Raw genomic sequence first — 20267 nt, 5'->3', positions numbered from 1 at the left:
AGGCAATAACCGTCTGGTGCTAGGGGATTTCAATGCCCATCATGAATTATGGCATTCCGTCCTAGGTAATGACCAGAGAGGCATGGCGCTGGCTGAGCAAATCGATAGCTCCACGTTTTGCACAGTGAATGAGGACGCGCCCACCAGAATAAGGGGAGACTGCCACAGTTCTCCGGACATATCCATCGTGTCCCCAGGTCTGACGAATGACGTAACTTGGCAATCAGTCATTTCTCTAGGCTCAGACCACCTCCCCATTATTATCGCCATCAATAGACCACCCGACTTCATCGACTCTGAACGCCGCACTTTCCTTAACCACGGGAAAGCTAATTGGCAAGATTTCAGAGAGTATACCAATCGCCGCTTCAGAGAACTGCCCAACCCATCTGATGTTCAGGTAGCAGATAGGTGTTTCCGGGACATCATCAAAGCTGCAGCCGCTCGCTATATACCTGCTGGTCGAATACCTGAAATAAGACCAAATTTCCCAGCAGAGGCAGCGGGATTAGCAAACGAGCGAGATGAGCTTCGCCGTACTAACCCTAATAACCCCAGAGTCAGGGAACTTACTCTGGAGGTAAACAGGTTAGTAGGTGAGCATAAGCGGAAAAAGTGGCTAGAACATCTGAAGCATTGCAACATCGGTACCGGAACGAGTAAATTGTGGGCAACGGTTAAGTCGCTTTCGAACCCTGAAAAAAAGGACGATCGGACATCTGTCTCATTTAACGGCGTAGAAGTGACAGATCCGAAGAGGTGCGCGTGTTATTTTAACCGGCAATTTGTAGAGCACCCCGAGAGTGACAGGGCGAAGAGAAGGATACTACGCCGTGTACGATCCCTTCCAGCCGAGGAGGTACCACCACAATTTACGTTGGCAGATGTTGCACAGGTCATCAGAAGCGCAAAGTCATCCAAAGCGCTTGGTCCTGACGGAATCTCAATGGTGATGTTGAAGCAACTGGATGAACCAGGAGTTGAGTATTTGACAAAGCTTCTCAATCTGTCGTTAGCCACCCTAGTAGTTCCCGATGCCTGAAAAATGGGCAGGGTGGTCCCGCTACTGAAGCCAGGCAAGGATGCCAGCAAAAGTGATTCATACAGGCCGATATCACTTTTGTCACCAGCACAACAACAGCTTTACACGCCATTTCCACACATGTCAGTAGAGGTCTCAACCAGAACAGGCCGTGCGATAGAACAGTTATGGTGGCACTTGATTTATCAAAAGCCTTTGATACAGTCAATCATGCCACACTGTTCGAGGACATTGAACGCACCACCCTCCGGCCAAGTTTGAAACGTTGGATAGTAAACTACATGTGTGGACGCCAGTCGTACGTGGAATTCAGAAACAAGAAGTCGAGCATCCGTAGAGTAAAACAGGGAGTTCCCCAAGGTGGGGTGATATCTCCGGAACTGTTTAACCTCTACCTTTCTGAAATTCCACGCCCTCCAGACGGCATAGAAATGATTACGTACGCAGATGATTGTACGCTCGTGGCGTCCGGACCCATTATTGATGACATTTGCGATCGGTTGAACGCTTACCTTGTTGATCTTACCGCGTTTTTCACTGCGAGGAATATGAAGATATCCGCCACTAAGTCGACGGCCACACTTTTCACCACATGGACTGCGGAGATGGGGCTATCCTTGAATGTGCAGGTCGATGGTGCTCTTATTCCGACCACCAACTACCGCAAGGTATTAGGGGTCACATTCGATAGCCTCTTTAAGTCGTCCGCGCATACCACAGCTATCTGCGACAAGATTAGAAGTAGGAACAAGGTCCTCAAGTCTCTGGCCGGCAGTACTTGGGGAGCTGATAAGGAGACCTTGTTGACCTCTTACAACGCGATAGGCCGGTCTGTGGTAAACTATGCGGCTCCAGTGTGGTCCGCTAACGTCAGTGCTACGCAGTGAAAAAATGTTCAGTCCTGCCAGAATGCCGCCCTTAGAACCGCAACAGGGTGCCTTCTCATGACACCCGTCGATCACCTACATGAGGAGGCGAAGGTCTTACTGGTGCGACAGCATAACAAAATGCTGTCAATGCAATACCTGCTTGGGTGTTATAGACAAAGCCATCCAAATCACCATCTTGTGGATAGGCAACCTCCGCCCAGGCACGTTAGGAAAGACCTTCATGATCTAGAGAGAGAGGTACAGAGGTATAAGAGAGAGCCTCTAGATCAACAGGCCTATCAAGCGGGACTGAATAGTATTCACTCTAATGCGGTCTCAGAAGCCATTGAAGGATATAGAGTGAATACTGTGCTAGGAGACCATCCCCCTCCCGTCGCAGCTGAAGAACGAGAGCTGCCCCGACAAACCCGAGTAGTCTTGGCTCAATTACGATCCGGATGGTGCAGCCGCCTAAATTCCTACTGGGCCCGGATCAACGGCGAAGTGCAGAACATCTGCCCAGCATGTGGCACAGGCCCACATGACACGCTGCATTTATTTCGCTGCCCAGCCAAGCCTACTCACCTAACTCCAGTCTCGTTATGGACTCAACCCATACAGGTTGCATCCTTTTTGAGACTGGACTTAGAGGCAGAACCGGATTGAACTGAGTTAGAAAATGGAAACCAAACGAACACATATGTATGAGCTGCTACAACAACAACAACAACAACAACAACTGGTTGTACAACTTGGAGAGTTCTCAAATGTGTGTTTTTGTCACAAGCGATACAACTTAGTGTACAACTTCTTTGTACAACTTCACTTTTCGTAGAGCTTATTTGAGTTAAGATGACCCGGAAAAAAGTCATGCTCTATAATTCACTCAATAGCTTTTATTTATAATTAATTTTTGAAATTGCATTTTATAAATTGAAATTCCTTTTTATATACACATTAAAATCACACAACTGATTGGATTTCGTATTGTTTTGATGTGCGAAACAATGGTGTTGCCTCTTCAAAAATAACAAGTTAAAAAGCAGTAAGTTCAGCCGGGCCGAACTTTTAATACCCTCCACCATTTGCAACGAATTTGGAAATTTTCAAAAAATAAAATCCTTAAAAAATTCTGTTAAAATTTTAAAAACACCGAATATAGCCGTTATATTGGGGTCTATACAACGTCGACATACATAAGCATTGTTTGTCATAAGCCATTACCGTATTCAAATTCGAAACTGGACCCGCACCGAAAATTTTCTGTCACAGACTGTAGTTCCCATAACGAACTTCAAATACCAAATTTTAAACAATTCCGATTAATAATGTGTAAGAGTACGATAATTTGCAACTATGCAAAATCGAATTAATTTTTAACGAAGAGAAGAGGAAGACGTAGCAGCAGCCCGGATTGGCGAGCAGTTGTTGCATAGACGTCGTAGCGCATACGCGCATTCCATTTCGTTTAGTTTTTTTTAAATTATTTTATGTTTTCACATCGAACAAGTCCTTTGTTATTTTATATTTTCGTAATATGAATTAAATCAATAAACGTTTTATGTTCCATTAAAGTAAATCCTGACAAACGCACAAGTGTTATTCTCTTAATCTTTTAGTTCAGAAGTGGGATCTTAATATCCACATATATTAAACGCGCTCACGGCTATCGGAAATAATAATAAAAAAAAAAACGTAATTGTGTCGTATTCCAAAAAAAAGAAGTTCTAAAAAAAAACTATAAACGGAAAACGCATTGTTGCATAAAAAAATCATATACGTACATATGTATAAAATTTTTTGTGAACATACACGAACATATATACGTTTAAGAACTTCATAATGTGATCGATCGCCTACGTGAGGAATGCAAAGTAACGGTATAACGATTTGGAAGAATATAAAAGGAAAGAGAGGATAACGTACCAACAAAGAAATAACGAACAACAGAAAATGTGATATGAAGTGCAACAACTCAAACGTAACTGGAAACGAAAGCAAAACGACTCAAATGGAAAATAAATAGGAACGAAACGAAATAAAAAAAAAAAACGATAATTATCGAACATAAACAACTAATAAAAACGGACGGAAAACGAAAAAGGCTAAACGATTAGTAAACGGAGGGACAATTAAAAAGAGATCAAAACGAAACAACATGCCGAAAATAACATCATTAAAAGTTGATACATTAAAACGGTTACTTCGCGAAAGAAAATTAGACACGATGGGAAAGAAAAGTGAACTGGTCGAACGGTTATCTAGAGCTTTAGGTAGCGATGAGGTCGAGTGTGAAGATATTGATGGCGTAGAGGAGGAAGTGTCAATACAATCCCAAATTAATACTTTAAAAGATATGATGGAAAATGTGATGTTAATCATACAACAACAACGTCAAGTAACAACACCCATCGTCGATTTACCAGCAAACGAAAGCAACGAGTCCAAGGTGAATGAATCAGCTCTTACCCAGAAACCGAGTTACGAGCCCATCCAGAGAACGTACAGTGTACAAGAAATGGCGGAAATCTTACCGGAGTACGATCCAACAAAGGATTCAACATTCGGCGTAGAACAATTCATCGATAGAGTAGAGAAAGCAGCACAAGCCTACGAGTGTGAAGAAACTCTTTTGCTACTCGCCGTGTATAGAAAGTTAAAAGGCCCAGCAAAGTTATGGCTTGATTCGACTCCAGAATTTTTCGGAACGTGGAATGAGTTAGCAAACGCCTTAATGGAGGAATTCAGCACAAACGCGGATGAAGCAGATATTCATTTTAAAATGACATCAACCGTACGACGGCAAGACGAATCCATCAGCGAATACTGTTTTCGAATGAGCGCACTGGGAAGACGGTATGGTATCAGTGAAACAGCGGCAGTGAAATATACTCGTGCCGGATTGAAGCATCGTGAGCTACAGCAAGCAATTGCACCAATACGGTTTCGAACAATGCGAGGGTTACGTGAAGCATCAGGACAATATTTTGCGAGCATCGCTAATTGTAGCAACAGGTCAAATCTAATGTCTTCAACAGGGAAACGCGATCCGTACACCAAGGAGGATGTCGATAAGCGTAAGAAAGCGGACCCAAAGGTAATGTGCTACAATTGTTCCGAACCAGGACATATTTCCAGTCAATGCCCAAAACCACCGCGAAGAGAACGATGCCGAGATTGTCACAAAGTTCATCCTAAAAATTCACCGACACATTGTGGACGTACAGAAACAAAAACTTGTAGCGTACGTAAAGTACTCAATCATAAACCTGTCACCATAAATGGTTTTACATACGATGCCTTGATTGATACCGGTAGTGAATGCAGCATGATCCATAAAACAGTCGCGTATAAGCTAGGAGTCGACATTAGAAAATGCAAGTTACGTATCAGTGGAGTTTGTGGTGGAACGTGTGTAATCGAAGAAGTCTTGACAACAAAACTTACGATTGATGATATTGAAATTACGGCAGAACTTTACGTTGCGGATGATCATATTTTTACCCCGGACTTAATTCTTGGAAAAGACATTTTTACGAACAATGAAATACAGCTGATAGTAAATGATAAGGAGCAACGATTAGAAAACGCCAAAGTATTCACGACACGGAAAACGGAACGAAAACCGATTGCCTTATCTGAAATCAATTGTGGAGTAAATGACGAAGATATCCGGATTATGTTGTGTGAACTGATAAACGAGTATAGAAATGTTATGGGAAGAGACATCAGCGAAATCGGGTTAACGAACGAATTAAAAATGAAAATAGAATTGACGACAAAGGAACCTATTGTATCCAGGCCATACCGAATACCCGAACCGAAAAAGGAAATAGTAAAAACGATGATAAATGAACTTTTAGCGAACGATATTATAACAAAATCTACGTCCACGTATGCCAGCCCAATTGTACTTGTAAAAAAGAAAAACGGTCAGGATAGATTATGCGTCGATTATCGAAAATTAAACCAGCACGTAGTAAAGGAGATATTTCCAACTCCAAATATCGAAGAACGACTGCAAGAGATAAACCAATTCAAATACTACACGGTCCTGGACCTGAACAGCGGATATTACCAGGTTCCGATGGACGATAATAGTAAAATGTATACTGCATTTGTGACACCAGATGGGTTGTACGAATTTAAACGAATGCCTTTTGGACTTAAGAACGCGCCGGCAGTGTTTCAGCGTTTAATGGCACTAATCCGCGAGAGAGCTCGCGACGGAGATGTATTCCACTATATGGACGATATCGTTGTGGGAAGTAATAGTATTGGCGAAATGTTGGACAAATTGCGGAGAGTATTTTCAGTCTTACGAGAACTAAATTTAACGCTGAATTTCCAAAAATGCACATTCCTAAACGAATCTATAGAATTTCTTGGTCATAAACTACACTCCGACGGTCTAAGCCCAGGGAAGGCGAAAACGGCAGCAATTCTTGAATTTCCAACCCCCACAAATATAACAGCCGTACGACAATTTCTTGGATTGACCAGTTATTTTCGTAAATTCGTTCCCGCATACGCAGTCATCTCAGAACCTCTACGTGTATTATTGAGGAAGGATTGTTCGTTTTATTGGGGTGAGAAGCAGGAAGCGGCATTCCACGAATTAAAAACGTATTTGACATCCAACCCGATTTTGGTAGCGTACAACATGAATAGTGAACACCAGATTCATACGGACGCAAGCTCCATAGGTATTGCCGGAATATTGATGCAGAAGGAAACCGATGTGTGGAAACCTGTAGCTTTTTACAGCAGATCAACGACCGATGAGGAGAAAAACTATCATAGTTACGAACTTGAAACATTGGCAGTTGTCGAAACGTTGGAACGGTTTAAATATTATATATACGGCAAAGAAATAACGGTAATTACTGATTGTAGTGCATTAAAAACGACCATGCAGAAAAAGGAATTAATACCCCGAATTGCGAGATGGTGGCTACGTATACAGGACTTTGACGTCAAAATAGAACACCGAGCATCATCAAAAATGGAACACGTTGACGCTCTAAGCCGAGCACCATATGAGAAACCGAATGAAACCGAAACAGCATCGATGCGTATATCAAAAACCACCGTAAGTGAAGAAGATTGGTTATTCTCAATGCAACTTCAGGACGAGAAAATAAGGAAAATAGTCGACGGAGTTATCGCCAAAGAAAAAACGTTATGCAGCGAATATATCATTGAAAATGGAAGATTGTTCCGGAAAATAAACAATAAACTTTTGTGGGTAGTTCCTAAAGCAATACGCTGGAAGGTAGTTCAAGAACAACATGATAATGCTGGTCATTTAGGACTTGAAAAAACGATACAAGGGCTAACTCAACACTTCTGGTTTCCTCGAATGCGAAACTTTGTTAAGTCGTATATTAAGTCATGTATCGAGTGTGCATACAACAAACACGTTGGCGGAAAACGCGAAGGAGAGTATCATTTTAACAACATAACCCCGATCCTATTCCATACTGTGCATATGGATCACTTAGGGCCGTTTCCTAAAAGTTCTATGCAAAACGAACATATATTGGTCATCGTGGACGCATTTACAAAATTTACAATAGTAAGGGCAGTAAGGAGTACAGCAACCAAGTACGTAATAAACATTTTAAAAGAAATCAGTGAATACTTTGGATTCCCAACACGCATCATAACGGACCGAGGAACGTCTTTCACCTCCAAAGATTTCCATCGGTTTTGTCAAGACAATGATATTAAACATATTCTTAACGCAGTAAGAACACCTAGAGCGAATGGTCACGCCGAAAGAACAAACCGTACAATACTTGGAATGCTTCTACCAATGGTGAAAGAAGATAGACGATGGGACGAACAAATACGACGGATCCAATGGTCAATAAATACAATGAAAAACAAAACTACTGGCCGTACACCACAAGAATTATTATTCGCGTATCAACCTAGAGATATACTACAGAACAAATTAGTATTAGCGTTGCATCACAGCGAAACATTTGATGAAGAGCACATGCAGGGAATACGAGACGAATCAGCTAATCGAATTAACCAGCAACGACAAGTCGCGAAACAACGGTACGATAAACGTCATGCGAGCCCAACACGATATAAGGAAGGTGATCTGGTTTTAATAGAAAACGAACCAACAGCTACTGGACATTCTAGAAAGTTAGAGCCCCTATATAAAGGTCCTTTTATAATAACGCACGTTTTAGAAAACGATCGATATGTTATTGAAGATTTACCAGGTGCTAACCGAAAACAACGTCATTATAAATCAATTCACGCATCTGATAAATTAAAACAATGGTGTACCCTACCACCCAACGATGACGACAATAGTGAAAGCGGATTCAAAGAAGAAGTTTCAATCGAGGACGATTGATCGACAGAATGGCCGACTGTAAGAGTACGATAATTTGCAACTATGCAAAATCGAATTAATTTTTAACGAAGAGAAGAGGAAGACGTAGCAGCAGCCCGGATTGGCGAGCAGTTGTTGCATAGACGTCGTAGCGCATACGCGCATTCCATTTCGTTTAGTTTTTTTTAAATTATTTTATGTTTTCACATCGAACAAGTCCTTTGTTATTTTATATTTTCGTAATATGAATTAAATCAATAAACGTTTTATGTTCCATTAAAGTAAATCCTGACAAACGCACAAGTGTTATTCTCTTAATCTTTTAAATGTCGCTAGAATCAACAAAATACCGAACATAGCGAGGTGCCGTTATATGGGGGCTATACGAAGACGTGGACCTGCACAGACAATTTTCAGTCTGAGGGTGTAGTATCCATTTGGAACTTCAAATACCAAATTTGAAACAATTCCAGTGAATAATGTCGCTAAAATCATCAAAATACCGAATATAGGGAGGTACCGTTATATTGGGGCTATACGAAGACGTGGACCTGCAAAGACAATTTTCTGTCTTAGGGTGTAGTATCCATTTGGAACTTCAAATACCAGATTTGAAACAATTCCCGTGAATAATGTCGCTAAAATCATCAAAATACCGAATATCGGGAGGTACCGTTATATAGGGGCTATACGAAGACATAGACTTGCACAGACAATTTTCTATCTTAGGGTGTAGTATCCATTTGGAACTTCAAATACCAGATTTGAAACAATTCCCGTGAATAATGTTGCTAAAATCGTCAAAATACCGAATATCGGGAGGTACCGTTATATGGGGGCTATACGAAGACATAGACTTGCACAGACAATTTTCTATCTTAGGGTGTAGTATCCATTTGGAACTTCAAATACCAAATTTGAAACAATTCCGGTGAATAACGTCGTTAAAATCATCAAAATACCGAATATAGGACGGTTACCGTTATGTGGGAGCTATATGAAAACGTGGACCTACATGGCCCATTTATGAACTTAACCTGCCTACTGGAAAAATAAACATGTGTGCAAAATTTTAGCCATCTATCTCAATTCATTCGAAAGATAGCGTGATTACAACAGACAGACAGACAGACAGACGGACAGAAAGACAGACGGACAGACAGACAGACGGACATCGCTAAATCGACTTAGAATTTTACGCTGATCAAGAATATATATACTTTGTTGGGTCTGACATGAGTATTTCGAGGAGTTAATATACCATCCATAGTATGGTGGAGGGTATAAAACAAAATGAATTTGTATGCGACTTGCCCACAAACGTTACAATCGGTTGGTACAACATGCCAAATATCAAAAAATTTTGATTTTTCATACAACCGAGTAAAGGGCTGCAAATGTGACAATTTTCTCTATTTATGTCATGGAGAGAAAACGCTCGTCATGTTGTGCCCTGTTTGATCAAACGCATAACAGTACGTGACATCCAACCAAATGCTCGATGTTTCGTCATGTCGGTCACACTCAAACCCATCGTCATAACATGTAATGACCAATAAAAGGGAATGTTGAATAGTGTGTAATACAAAAAATTCTATCAAAAAAACAACAACAATTATGAAACAACTGCCAACGAAAAAGACACACGCGTGATGAAGGCAAAGCGCAATCGCTACCTGCTTTTCCGATATGTGAAAGAATAATTTTTTTGTAATAATTTCTTGGCGAATACTAAAATATTAAAGGCACTTCTAATTGGTCCACACAAAATTTTCACATTTCGTGGTTATTGACAAAACAATCTAAAATGTTAATCCTTATAAAAAACAATAATCTCCTGAAAAAATTTCTTATTTTGATTATAATTTCGTAAATGTTTGCCTCCGGTAGTGATGTGTAAATGAGAATGAGTGCTACTGTAATTCACGTAACAACACTATATACCTCCATTGTTCAGTTCTGTGCATATTCTGTTATTGAATGATAGTCAAATCTCTGCCCACAAACTTTAATTTTAAAAGAACTCTTTATGTAGATAGAAAATAGGCAAACAATATTTACCTCTTTTTTATGACCAACATTTTATGATAATCACCAATAAATTGGGATTGTTCAGTAAATATTTCATTTTTTCTATTCATTTGTTGATGTCTATGCACATTTTGTTATTGAACTCAATTTTATATTTACGCGGTGTTTGTTACTTCAAAATTACAGCGCACACAAAAACACATCCTCACCGTCGAAAGTAACACACACACTCTCTCAATTTAAGCACACGTACACAAATGGCACACAATTTGACGATGACACGGTTCGATGTCATCGTTGACACCCTGCATTTATGGAGAACACCATGCAAATATTCGAGTCAGCCATGCCACGATCGAACCTTAGACAATGGCACACATGAATCAAAATTGGGGATGTTGTTGGTTGTCATTGCCTATCAAATACATAGCGCATGATTGAGTAGACAAAGTCAGTGTGTCGAAAAAAGCATAATTCATACAATTTGTCTTGTGCAGGCCTTTACAACCGAGACACAACTTCGTACAACCGGGCCACAAACAATACAATCATGAATACAACCTCTCCCAGTTGTACAACCAGTTGTAACGTGTGTGGCTTGCATTATGTTCATATCAGAAATGCTGATAAAATGTCATGAATGACAAGTAATTTACAAAAATATTATGTACTATATTGAAATTTGACTACTCAAGTTTAAAGATTAAAAAAAGATTATTATAAAAAAGTAGTACAACTACGCAAACAATTATGTGCAAGTATAGTCTGAAGAAAATGATTGCTTCATGTCAATACAATGTTTTGTTGATTTGTGTCAAACTCTAATACATGCAGAGCGGAATTGCGCCGGTTTAAACCGAAGACAGGAGTACAGTAAAAGGGACGACATTGCTTCCTGTTGCACCTATATAGTGTATTTTTTAATTCATTTAATTGTATACATCTTTGCTTTATGATCTACTTCAAGTTCATGTTTAAGGAGTAATGTTACATGGGAACTTATTGTAGAAAATACCATGATGTGGGGAAGATGCTAAACGTTTGATGTTACATCATAATAAAGGTCAGGTATAGATTACATGGGATAGATGGGATCAAGGTAAAAATACTTACCACTGAAAAAATTTCGAAAAATCTATAAGTTTTTACTAAACTAGAGTTAAGCCGGATCCAAATATGATTAGAATCTTTATACTGCCACTCTCTTGGAGTTCCAAAAGAATGCTTAACCATATATCTTTTGCCGATTATTGATGCTTGACATAAAATATTCTGCTACGTTTAATATCAGGTTGAAGTCGCAATGACGATAAGCTTGGATGTTTTCAGTTAAAGTTAATAAAAATTGTTGGTCCTTAGATCAGATATTTACCACGGGAGTTTATGAAAAAAATATTTGTTTCATCAAAACAGAACATTTGGAACTTCATGCATATAGAAGAAAATACCAAAATACACAAATTAGTGTGACAGTCTTATGGAAATGTCCCCGTCATGTCATATACAAAACAACTCTTATAAAATACGATTCGTAAACGTACAAATTCATACTTACAATTATCGACTATATTATCTCTTATCCGAAGTACTTACCTGTCAATAAACTGTTCATCTGTTCCCGGAAGCGGTTGTAAGACAAATTGTATGGACGTCATTGCAGTTAGTATTTATTTCGGCTCTCCTCGACTTCACCTAGTTTCATTCCAATGTTGTTAGCAAAGTGTAGGAACACCAGGAAATGTATGAACAAAAAATTAATTTATTTCGTATTGTGGTTACAACTCTTATGAGGGCAGCTGTAAATCCTTGAACAAGAATTAGAAGTGTTTCCCCTTAATTCTCACGCGCGACACACATGTGCAATATAAAATGATAGATTTTTTGCAATTTTTTAAATGACTATATTCAATTCCAAATAAAAACAATATGCTTCAATTGCAAGTAGCATGAAACAGAGACCCGAGTCCGATACAAATTAACGCCGTCCATACAGCTGACATACCGCCGATGTCAGTGGGCGACGGCTCGACACTTTCCTTCTGCTAATCACGATGATTTAATACCTTTCTCTTCTAATAACGGAAAATGATAACACGGCGATAACTAATAAATTGTTCATTCTCTACTCAATTTATTCTGAATACTAATGCAAGCCCCACACGATACAACCCATGGTAGAAAAATATAGGTAGATGCTTTGTCAAAAATAAGTCGATTTTTATATGTTTTCTTATACGACGCAAATCGATATGTATTTTTCAATTTTTTTTTCAAATTTCAATAATTTTTCATTCAGGATTTTCAGTATCAAAATCGGTTTGACAGTTCATTGTCCCAGCAGCTGTGTCGATGCGACTACCTGTATTCTTCTACCATGATACAACCGTTGGTACAACCTGAAGGGTTGTCAAGTTGTATGCTTCGGCCACAAATGATACAACTTTGTATACAACCTCTCTGTACAACTTCACTTTTCAAAGAGTTCATTTGAGTTAAGATGACACCGAAAATAATTTCGTGCTTTATCCTTTATTTATTATTAATTTCTGAAATTCCGGTTTATTTATATTTTCATTGAAATCACACATTTGATTGGATTTGATACAATTTTTAATACAACCTCTCCAAGTTGTACAACTAGTTGCTTCGTGTGTGGCTTGCATAAAGTCTCAAAGGCTAAGAAATAGTACAGACATGATACTCATTATATAATTAATAAACATATAAATATTATTTTATAAATATATAAAAATGGATTATAAAATACTCCTAGCAGGTAAGGTAGACTTACCAGCTGAGTATAATATTTTCTAAATGTGCCCGACTCTGTCAATTTTGTGTATGTAGCTTGGTAGTAGAATACAGGTAGTCGCGTCAATGCAGCTGCAGGGACAACGAACTTTCAAATCAATTTGAAAATTGAAAAAATTGAATGAAAACAAATCATTCAAAATTTAAAAATGCATATTATAAGAACATTCGATTTGTGTCGTATAAGAAAACCTATTAAAAATATACTTATTTTCGAACAAACATTCTAAAAATGTTTACGTAACAAAATTCCCAAGCGATGATGCTTCTATCTGCCTAACATACTAAATGACTTGAGCATAATATTGTTATAAGCCTAAAACAAATAGAGAATAACCAAAACTGAACCCTTTTTGTAAGCATATTGTTATTGCAGAATAAACTTAAAAATTATATTATTTTAAGCTCGTTCTTATAATAATTCAGCCAGCTCATTTTTGTAATTTTTATATATTTTATTTCATTATTTACTTTCATTTTCTTCCCTGTTGCAACTCCTTTTGTTGCCGTGGGTTTCATCCTTTCCTATCGGGATTATGAACTCCTGCTTCTCCTTGTCAAATATTTCACTTCATTCGTATGCTTGAAATATACCAATTGAATTTCTGAATTTTTTATGAGTTCAGTGTGAAATGATATTAAAGTTATATAAATCACAGACTCCCTAATCACTTATTCTTACCATATCCTACCAACGCGACTGCTACGCATGAGTGCTACCGGTCCACCGCAGTTGAACTTCCTAACGCTAGGGTGTTACGTATACCGTGTCCATCAGTTACAAGATTTGCAGTCAGGATACTGACTGTATTCGAACGGATGCTTCGTAGATACCTCGTCGAGTAGCAGGCTTAGTTGCCAAGTCCTTACCATGAAATGGACACTTTGTCATGACGGACATCGTCACCTCTAAAGTCCAAACTTTTTATGAAGAAAAAAACCTCCTCGGAGGCGTCGACCAAGACATGGCTTTAAATGCGGGTAGAGACAAGACTCTGCTTACGTACAGAGATGTAGTATGCGAAAGCATGCAGAGACAGAGCGAACATCTGTCCGTCCTTCTCGAAAAAGCCAAACCCCTATTTTGTTTTACACATTTTTTCACAAAATTATTATATTGGGGAAATCCCACAAAATAAAACATTTTGCTGCACGTTAACGTAAAAAATATGCATTTTTGTTGCATCTAGATTTGAAATTATTTCAATTTATTTTCTTTTTAATTCAAAATAATACACACATATACAAACTGTTTGTGTATATGTTTTAACAATATAGAGGCAGCAAAATTGTACCATGGCCATACCTAATCTCATAGAGTCAATCTATTAAACAACCGGTAACACTCAATCCCACGCTCTGGTGAGGTCAAACCTTGAAAAAGGGAAACCATTGGCATGCACCGACGCGGTTAACCTCCAAGTGCAAGATGCCATTGTGGACGGTGATATGGGGAATATTACACCCTCAATATCCATAACAATCCGGCTCAAAGGAGGGTTACAAACTATCGGTGAAGTACTGTAAAAAGTTCATCGACCGAGACCCCTCTCAAGTACCGGAGACGGAAAATCAGGGTGAACCTTAAGGCAGTGCGGAAGATCGAAAATAAACTCCCGCTACTGTCAAAATGTTCCCTTGAGAAGGATCTTGCCTCTCTCCTAATCAAACTTGTCAAGAAGGCGAGACCACTCGTAAACACACGTTCGGACAAGGGTATCGTGGAGGGCAGCAACATTCATGGAACTACAGTTTCAGCTGTTGCACAATCAACTAAATCAAATACCGTCCCCATTAAATCCAAAACCCCAGTGAAGGGAAAATTGAATCATTCAAAATGTAATAGATAGGAAAAACCCCAAGCTAAAGATTGAAAACCCCCAAAGGTAAAGATTGAAAACCCATAACGTATTATAAAATTATCTACCAAAATATTATAAATCTTATTCAGTAAACGCTGCTTTAAGACTGTTAATTGAGAAACTCAAGGTAAAGTTGGGAAAACCCCTACAGCCTGCTAAGAAGCGCAGAAGGCGGAAGTCTAAGAAAACTTCAAAGGAACCGAAGTAAACCGAACCCTCCTCTCCTCCAACGATGAAAAAGGGACGGTCTACGGAAGAACCGCATCCTGAGGAAAAGAAACCGACCCTTCCGGCACATCACCTAAGCCACCTCCAATGGTGATAAGACTAGTACGTGTATCGTCGCTATAAAGAGCTTGAAATTTATCTTCCTTAATATTTCAGCGGATGAGACGCCGCGGCGGTTATCGTTTTAATTTCCCTGTACCTGTCTTACGAGTACCCCGACCCGCTGGGGTCGGGCCAGTTTTATTGCTGGATGCAATGCCAACGCACACCAATTCAATGGGGCAGTAAAGATACCAAATCCAGAGTTGAGTCCATTTTAGATTTTATTCCTAGGCATAATCCCAAAATATGTAATAGGGTAAAGATAGGAAGGAGGTCATTGATATAAATGAATCAGTCATACCGAACTGGAAAGTTTGCTCCGTATGTTCGTTCTCGGAACAGCGGAAGATCATATTTTATATCTCGGTAGAGGGTTCTCATCAAAAACCTCATAGGAATCCAAGGAAGCCTCGTTAGGACGAATTTGAGTACGCTGCATTAAGGCGAGATCCACAGTTAATATACTGATAGACTCAGCCTCAAGGGTAGACGACTCTTCAAATTTTATGACAAATGTTTCAGTTGAATGCTATAAGAAAGCTTGTCATCTCACATTCGTTTGAAAGATATGCCATTCGGTTTGGTGGTCAAAACACTTAACTGGTCTTAGGAAAGTAAGGAGACGCTTGTATAACATGGCCAACAAGACCAAACTTCGTACGTCTTATAAGTCGGCCTTCAATAAGTGAAATAGTGAGATCAAGAAGGCTAACCGAAAATCTTGAGTCTGCTTTACTGAGTCCATATCAACACTTGTCCATATCAACACTATGCGGCTAAGGACGTGACCCTGATTAAAAAGATTGTAAGCATTTCCAAAATCATGTGGGCCATTGACACTTTCAAATCACCATCGGCGGTTTTAGTATCGATGTGGAGTGATATTATTATTATTATTATTATTATTTATGTCTATCGCACATTCCATTACTGTGAAGAGAAGTTACAATCACTAATATCCCCAAGGAAGGGAAACCAAGTCATTCACTTCCATAAAGAAGTTTTCCAAGCAGAGATCTTCGCTATCAGGAAAGCCGTTTCTGGTGAATAGAATTGTTGAACTAAACGGACCGGTGACTATATATGTCGATAGTCAAACGACCCTTAAAGCACTAAATTCATCCACCATCAAATCTATTGCAGTTCTGGAGTGCAGAATTGCTCTGGAAAAAGTTGTGTCAAGCTTTGTTGAGTTCCTGGCCATATCAACATCTCTGGCAATGAATCAGCATATGAATTGGCAAGTCAACTCCGACTCCCCGAGTCAACTGATCTAGAGGTTGAGAATTCGAATATACAAATATGACTCTGGGAGATGTCTGTCGCTCACTTCCTTAGCGAAATCTGACCTAAAGCTTGTGGTAGGGTTAATTACAGGTCACTCTAACATTAGGGCCATGACTTCTACCTGGGGGAGGGAAGTCACAGACTATATACGCTTTGTCAAGACGAATAGGGAAAGAAGCAGCGGATCACTTACTCTGTCACACAGAGGCACACGGGTAAGCAAATTCTGCATGGCTTGCCTTCACTCTCCGAAACTGAGCCAACAGTAATTCTTCAGCTACCCAGAATATTTCTCGCTTCTATACAAACTTTTTATAACTTTGCCTCTTTACTTTTATACTACCTTCTCCCTTCTCTCTAAATTAGAATGATCACTCTCCGAGTGTAGCGGAGCATCCTCTAACCTTACCTATTCTTACCATAAGCATTTGATGGGAAATATGTCCTTATTCGCTTCATATTGATATCTATGAATAATGAACACTTTTTTGCAAATAAATAAATGTCAAATGACTGGTTTGTGAAAAAATTGTTTATCGCGTTTCTTAAAAAAAGTTAAAAAATGTTTATGATCAACTACTTATAATAATATTGTTTTCAAGCTGTATTATAGTTTTATTAATTTTTAGTATGTTGGGTGGATTCTTCTATCTTGGTGTGTATTTTGTGTATGTACATGTATTGCTTTGAAAGATGAAAACCAAATGTTTTCAATACCAGAACCAAGATTAATTTCTAAAACCCAAAGGCATGCATCCGAGCACCAACAAGATGAAAGCGAAATCTAATCCCCAATGCAAATCCCAACAATTGCCTGATCAAATTCAAAAGTGGAACGTCAAGTTCGATAAAGGAATACATCCAATTGAGTTCGTGGAGCGAGTGGACGAATTAGCCCAAATATATGCCGTGAATTTTAATCAATTGACCATGACCGTAGCATCGATCTACCCGGGAGCTACGAGTCCTTTCAAGAATGAACTGCCGAAGGTTTAAAGAAAGAGCTGATTTATAGCGAAAGTACACAGATGTCATACTTGCTGGTAAGACCACAGTCAACATTACCAAATCAACAATGCTCCGGGTGATTTTTGGAAACCACTCCACCGATATACCATTTCTGATCATGCCACAATTTAAGGAAGAGATTATTCTTGGATTGGAATTCCTCAAGTAATTCTCTACTACACTGAACGGTGCTGGTCGCAACGTTAATTTAATAAATAAACGCATCAAATCCAGCATTGCAACATGGCTGTTATGGTGAGGGTGACGGAATCGTTTGAATGCGTATCAGATTTAGAACCACTGAACCGCAGTCGGTATCCGTCAGATGCCACCCAAAAATGTAGAATGACGAACTGCTATGATGAAGAGTAATAGAAGATAAAACGTTCAGATCATCTTTAAATAGTTTTGTGTTTGTTCCGGAAACTCCCAGCTCCAGACACTTTTTAAACACCAGAAACAAATGGTTCGGTACCTCAAGAAGAAAACAAGTAAGGACGAAATGAAATTAACATAGGAAGGGTCCAAGGTCCAAGCCCATCAAGAAGGTTTACGAGTGGAGCGGCTGCTTTTAGTAACCGCGAATCCTCTAACCTAACCTAGTATTTATTAAAGGTATGCGGACGCATTATTTGTTTGAGAATGAGTACCCTCAAGGAGGGAATAAATTGGAGAGAAAATCTTCTATTCTCTTTTTCATAGTGTAATATTATTCCTTGCATAGGTTTTAAGTATCAAAAAACTGGAGAAACTAAACAGTCTTTATGGAACAATAACCTTTAATTTCTTGAAAAAAATATGTTGGAATTATGCCTGTGATGATTCGTCCTAAAGGTGGCCGATGCTTTATAATTTCTGAGAAGTGTGTGTAGAAGTGAAGAATTTTGGAAAAATTTGAAAGTTGTGAAGTGCTTACGAAAATAATTTTTCAAAAAATGTTAAAAAGTTTAAATTTTAAATATATAGTTGTGACACGACGAACAAAGCTCAGTTGTGTATGTGTGTGTATTCTTTTTATACCCTCCACCTTGGAAAAGAGGGTATATTAACTTTGTAATTCCGTTATCGTAGAACCCATAAAGTATGTATTCATAATCAGCATAAAATTCTAAGTCGATTTAAAGATGGCCGTCTGTCTGTTGAAATCACGACACAGTTCACATTATTTGACGTAGAGCGTCAAAATTTTGCCTAACAATTTGTATTGTGCCTAGGATGGTATTGAAAATGAGATAATTTTTTCCACGTTTTGGTATACGGTACCTTTCGTATTCGAGTTTTTGTTGATTTTTTCCACATTTTCTACGAATTTGTCCAAAAATTGGTATTTGTGGGTCAATGGGTTCTATCTCGTGTGGCGAAACATTGTATGTATAGGTCCACGTTTTTGTATAGCTCCCATATTACGGTACTTCCCAATATTCGTTATTTTGATGATTTTTGCCACATTTTTTCACGGGTTTGTTATTTTGATATTTTTTGCCACATTTTTTCACGGATTTGTCTAAAAATTAGAATCTATTGGCAATGATGGGTTCTAGCTCCGGTGGCGAATCATTGTATGTATAGGTCCACGTTTCGGTATAGCCCCATATAACGGTACCTCCCGATATATTTTGATGATTTTTGTTAGTTTTTTTAAGAGATTTGTCCAGAGATTGATATTTTTAGTTCGTAATGGGTTGTAGCTCAGGTTGCGAAACATTGTATGTGTCGGTTCACGTTTTGGTGTAGCCACCATATAACGGTACATGCCGGTATTCCATATTTTGATAACAATTTGTATTTTTAGTTCATTATGGGTTCTAGTTCAAAGTTTTCCTATAGCGCACCTATTACGATATCCACTGGTATTCGGTCTTTTGATAATGTATTAATTTTGATAATGTATTAATTGCTTTGAAAAATAAAAAAATATATATTTTCAAAACCAATGATTGGAAGACACATAAATTGCGGCTCGTGCATTAAAGCTATTAACCAGTATAGCCACGAAATTGAAAGATTGAACAGTTAGGATCATATTTTAGAGAGAAAAATCTAGACATTTATTCATTTTTCGCGCTATTTAACTCATTTTAAAAATAAGGAAAAAAATGAAAACAATAATTTTGAATGAGTCTGACAGGAAGCGGGCATAGCCTCAGGGCTGTATTTTTGTAGTTTTACGAAGCTGTTCTACCTCCTTATTGTAGCATGGATTTAACGAACTATATGTCAGCACAGTTCGTTAAATTGACAAACTTAAAATCAAGTATCAATAAAAAGAATTGGTATGCATTTTTATTGAGATGTAGCTTGGAATTGAACTTGAAAAAAAAAAACTTATCTAAGAAAATCAGTTTATTAGTAGTATCCTATCTAATTGTGGTTGTCATCCGTTTATGTACCCGGAAGACATTCATTTTTTTAATGGACAATCAAGTTTTCAATTAGAGAATAGCATAAATACAACATTAGGTTATATTTGACGTTGGTTGAGTAATAATAGTCTAGTAGTGAATGTTTCTAAGACGAAAGCAATGATATTTGGTCCACCTAGTCGACTGAAAAGTAATATTAATATTCAGGTTAATGGTGTAGTAGTAGATTTTGTTGGCCGTATAAATTGTTTAGGTATTATCCGTGATGCTAAGCTTGATTTTTCTTTGCATACTGATGCATTGTAC

The 20267-nt window shown here is 38.4% G+C and overlaps 1 protein-coding gene across 2 annotated transcripts in view; it reads right to left on the bottom strand.

Annotated features, from left to right (window-relative positions):
- LOC101895110 (E3 ubiquitin-protein ligase hyd) overlaps nt 1-12257 on the bottom strand; it is a 169846-nt gene extending 157589 nt beyond the window's left edge. For both annotated transcript variants that reach the window (XM_059122730.1, XM_059122731.1), the window contains exon 1: nt 11894-12257. In XM_059122730.1, the coding sequence (XP_058978713.1) occupies nt 11894-11955 (62 nt within the window). In that variant the 5' untranslated portion in view covers nt 11956-12257. The remainder of the gene's footprint in view (nt 1-11893) is intronic.
- Nucleotides 12258-20267: the final 8010 nt, after the last annotated feature.

This window comes from Musca domestica, unplaced genomic scaffold (genome assembly GCF_030504385.1).
Source record: "Musca domestica strain aabys unplaced genomic scaffold, Musca_domestica.polishedcontigs.V.1.1 21, whole genome shotgun sequence".
Taxonomy (NCBI): Eukaryota; Metazoa; Arthropoda; class Insecta; order Diptera; family Muscidae; genus Musca; species Musca domestica.
Note: the sequence above shows the minus strand (reverse complement) of the source record. Positions and strands in the feature narration are given on the sequence as shown.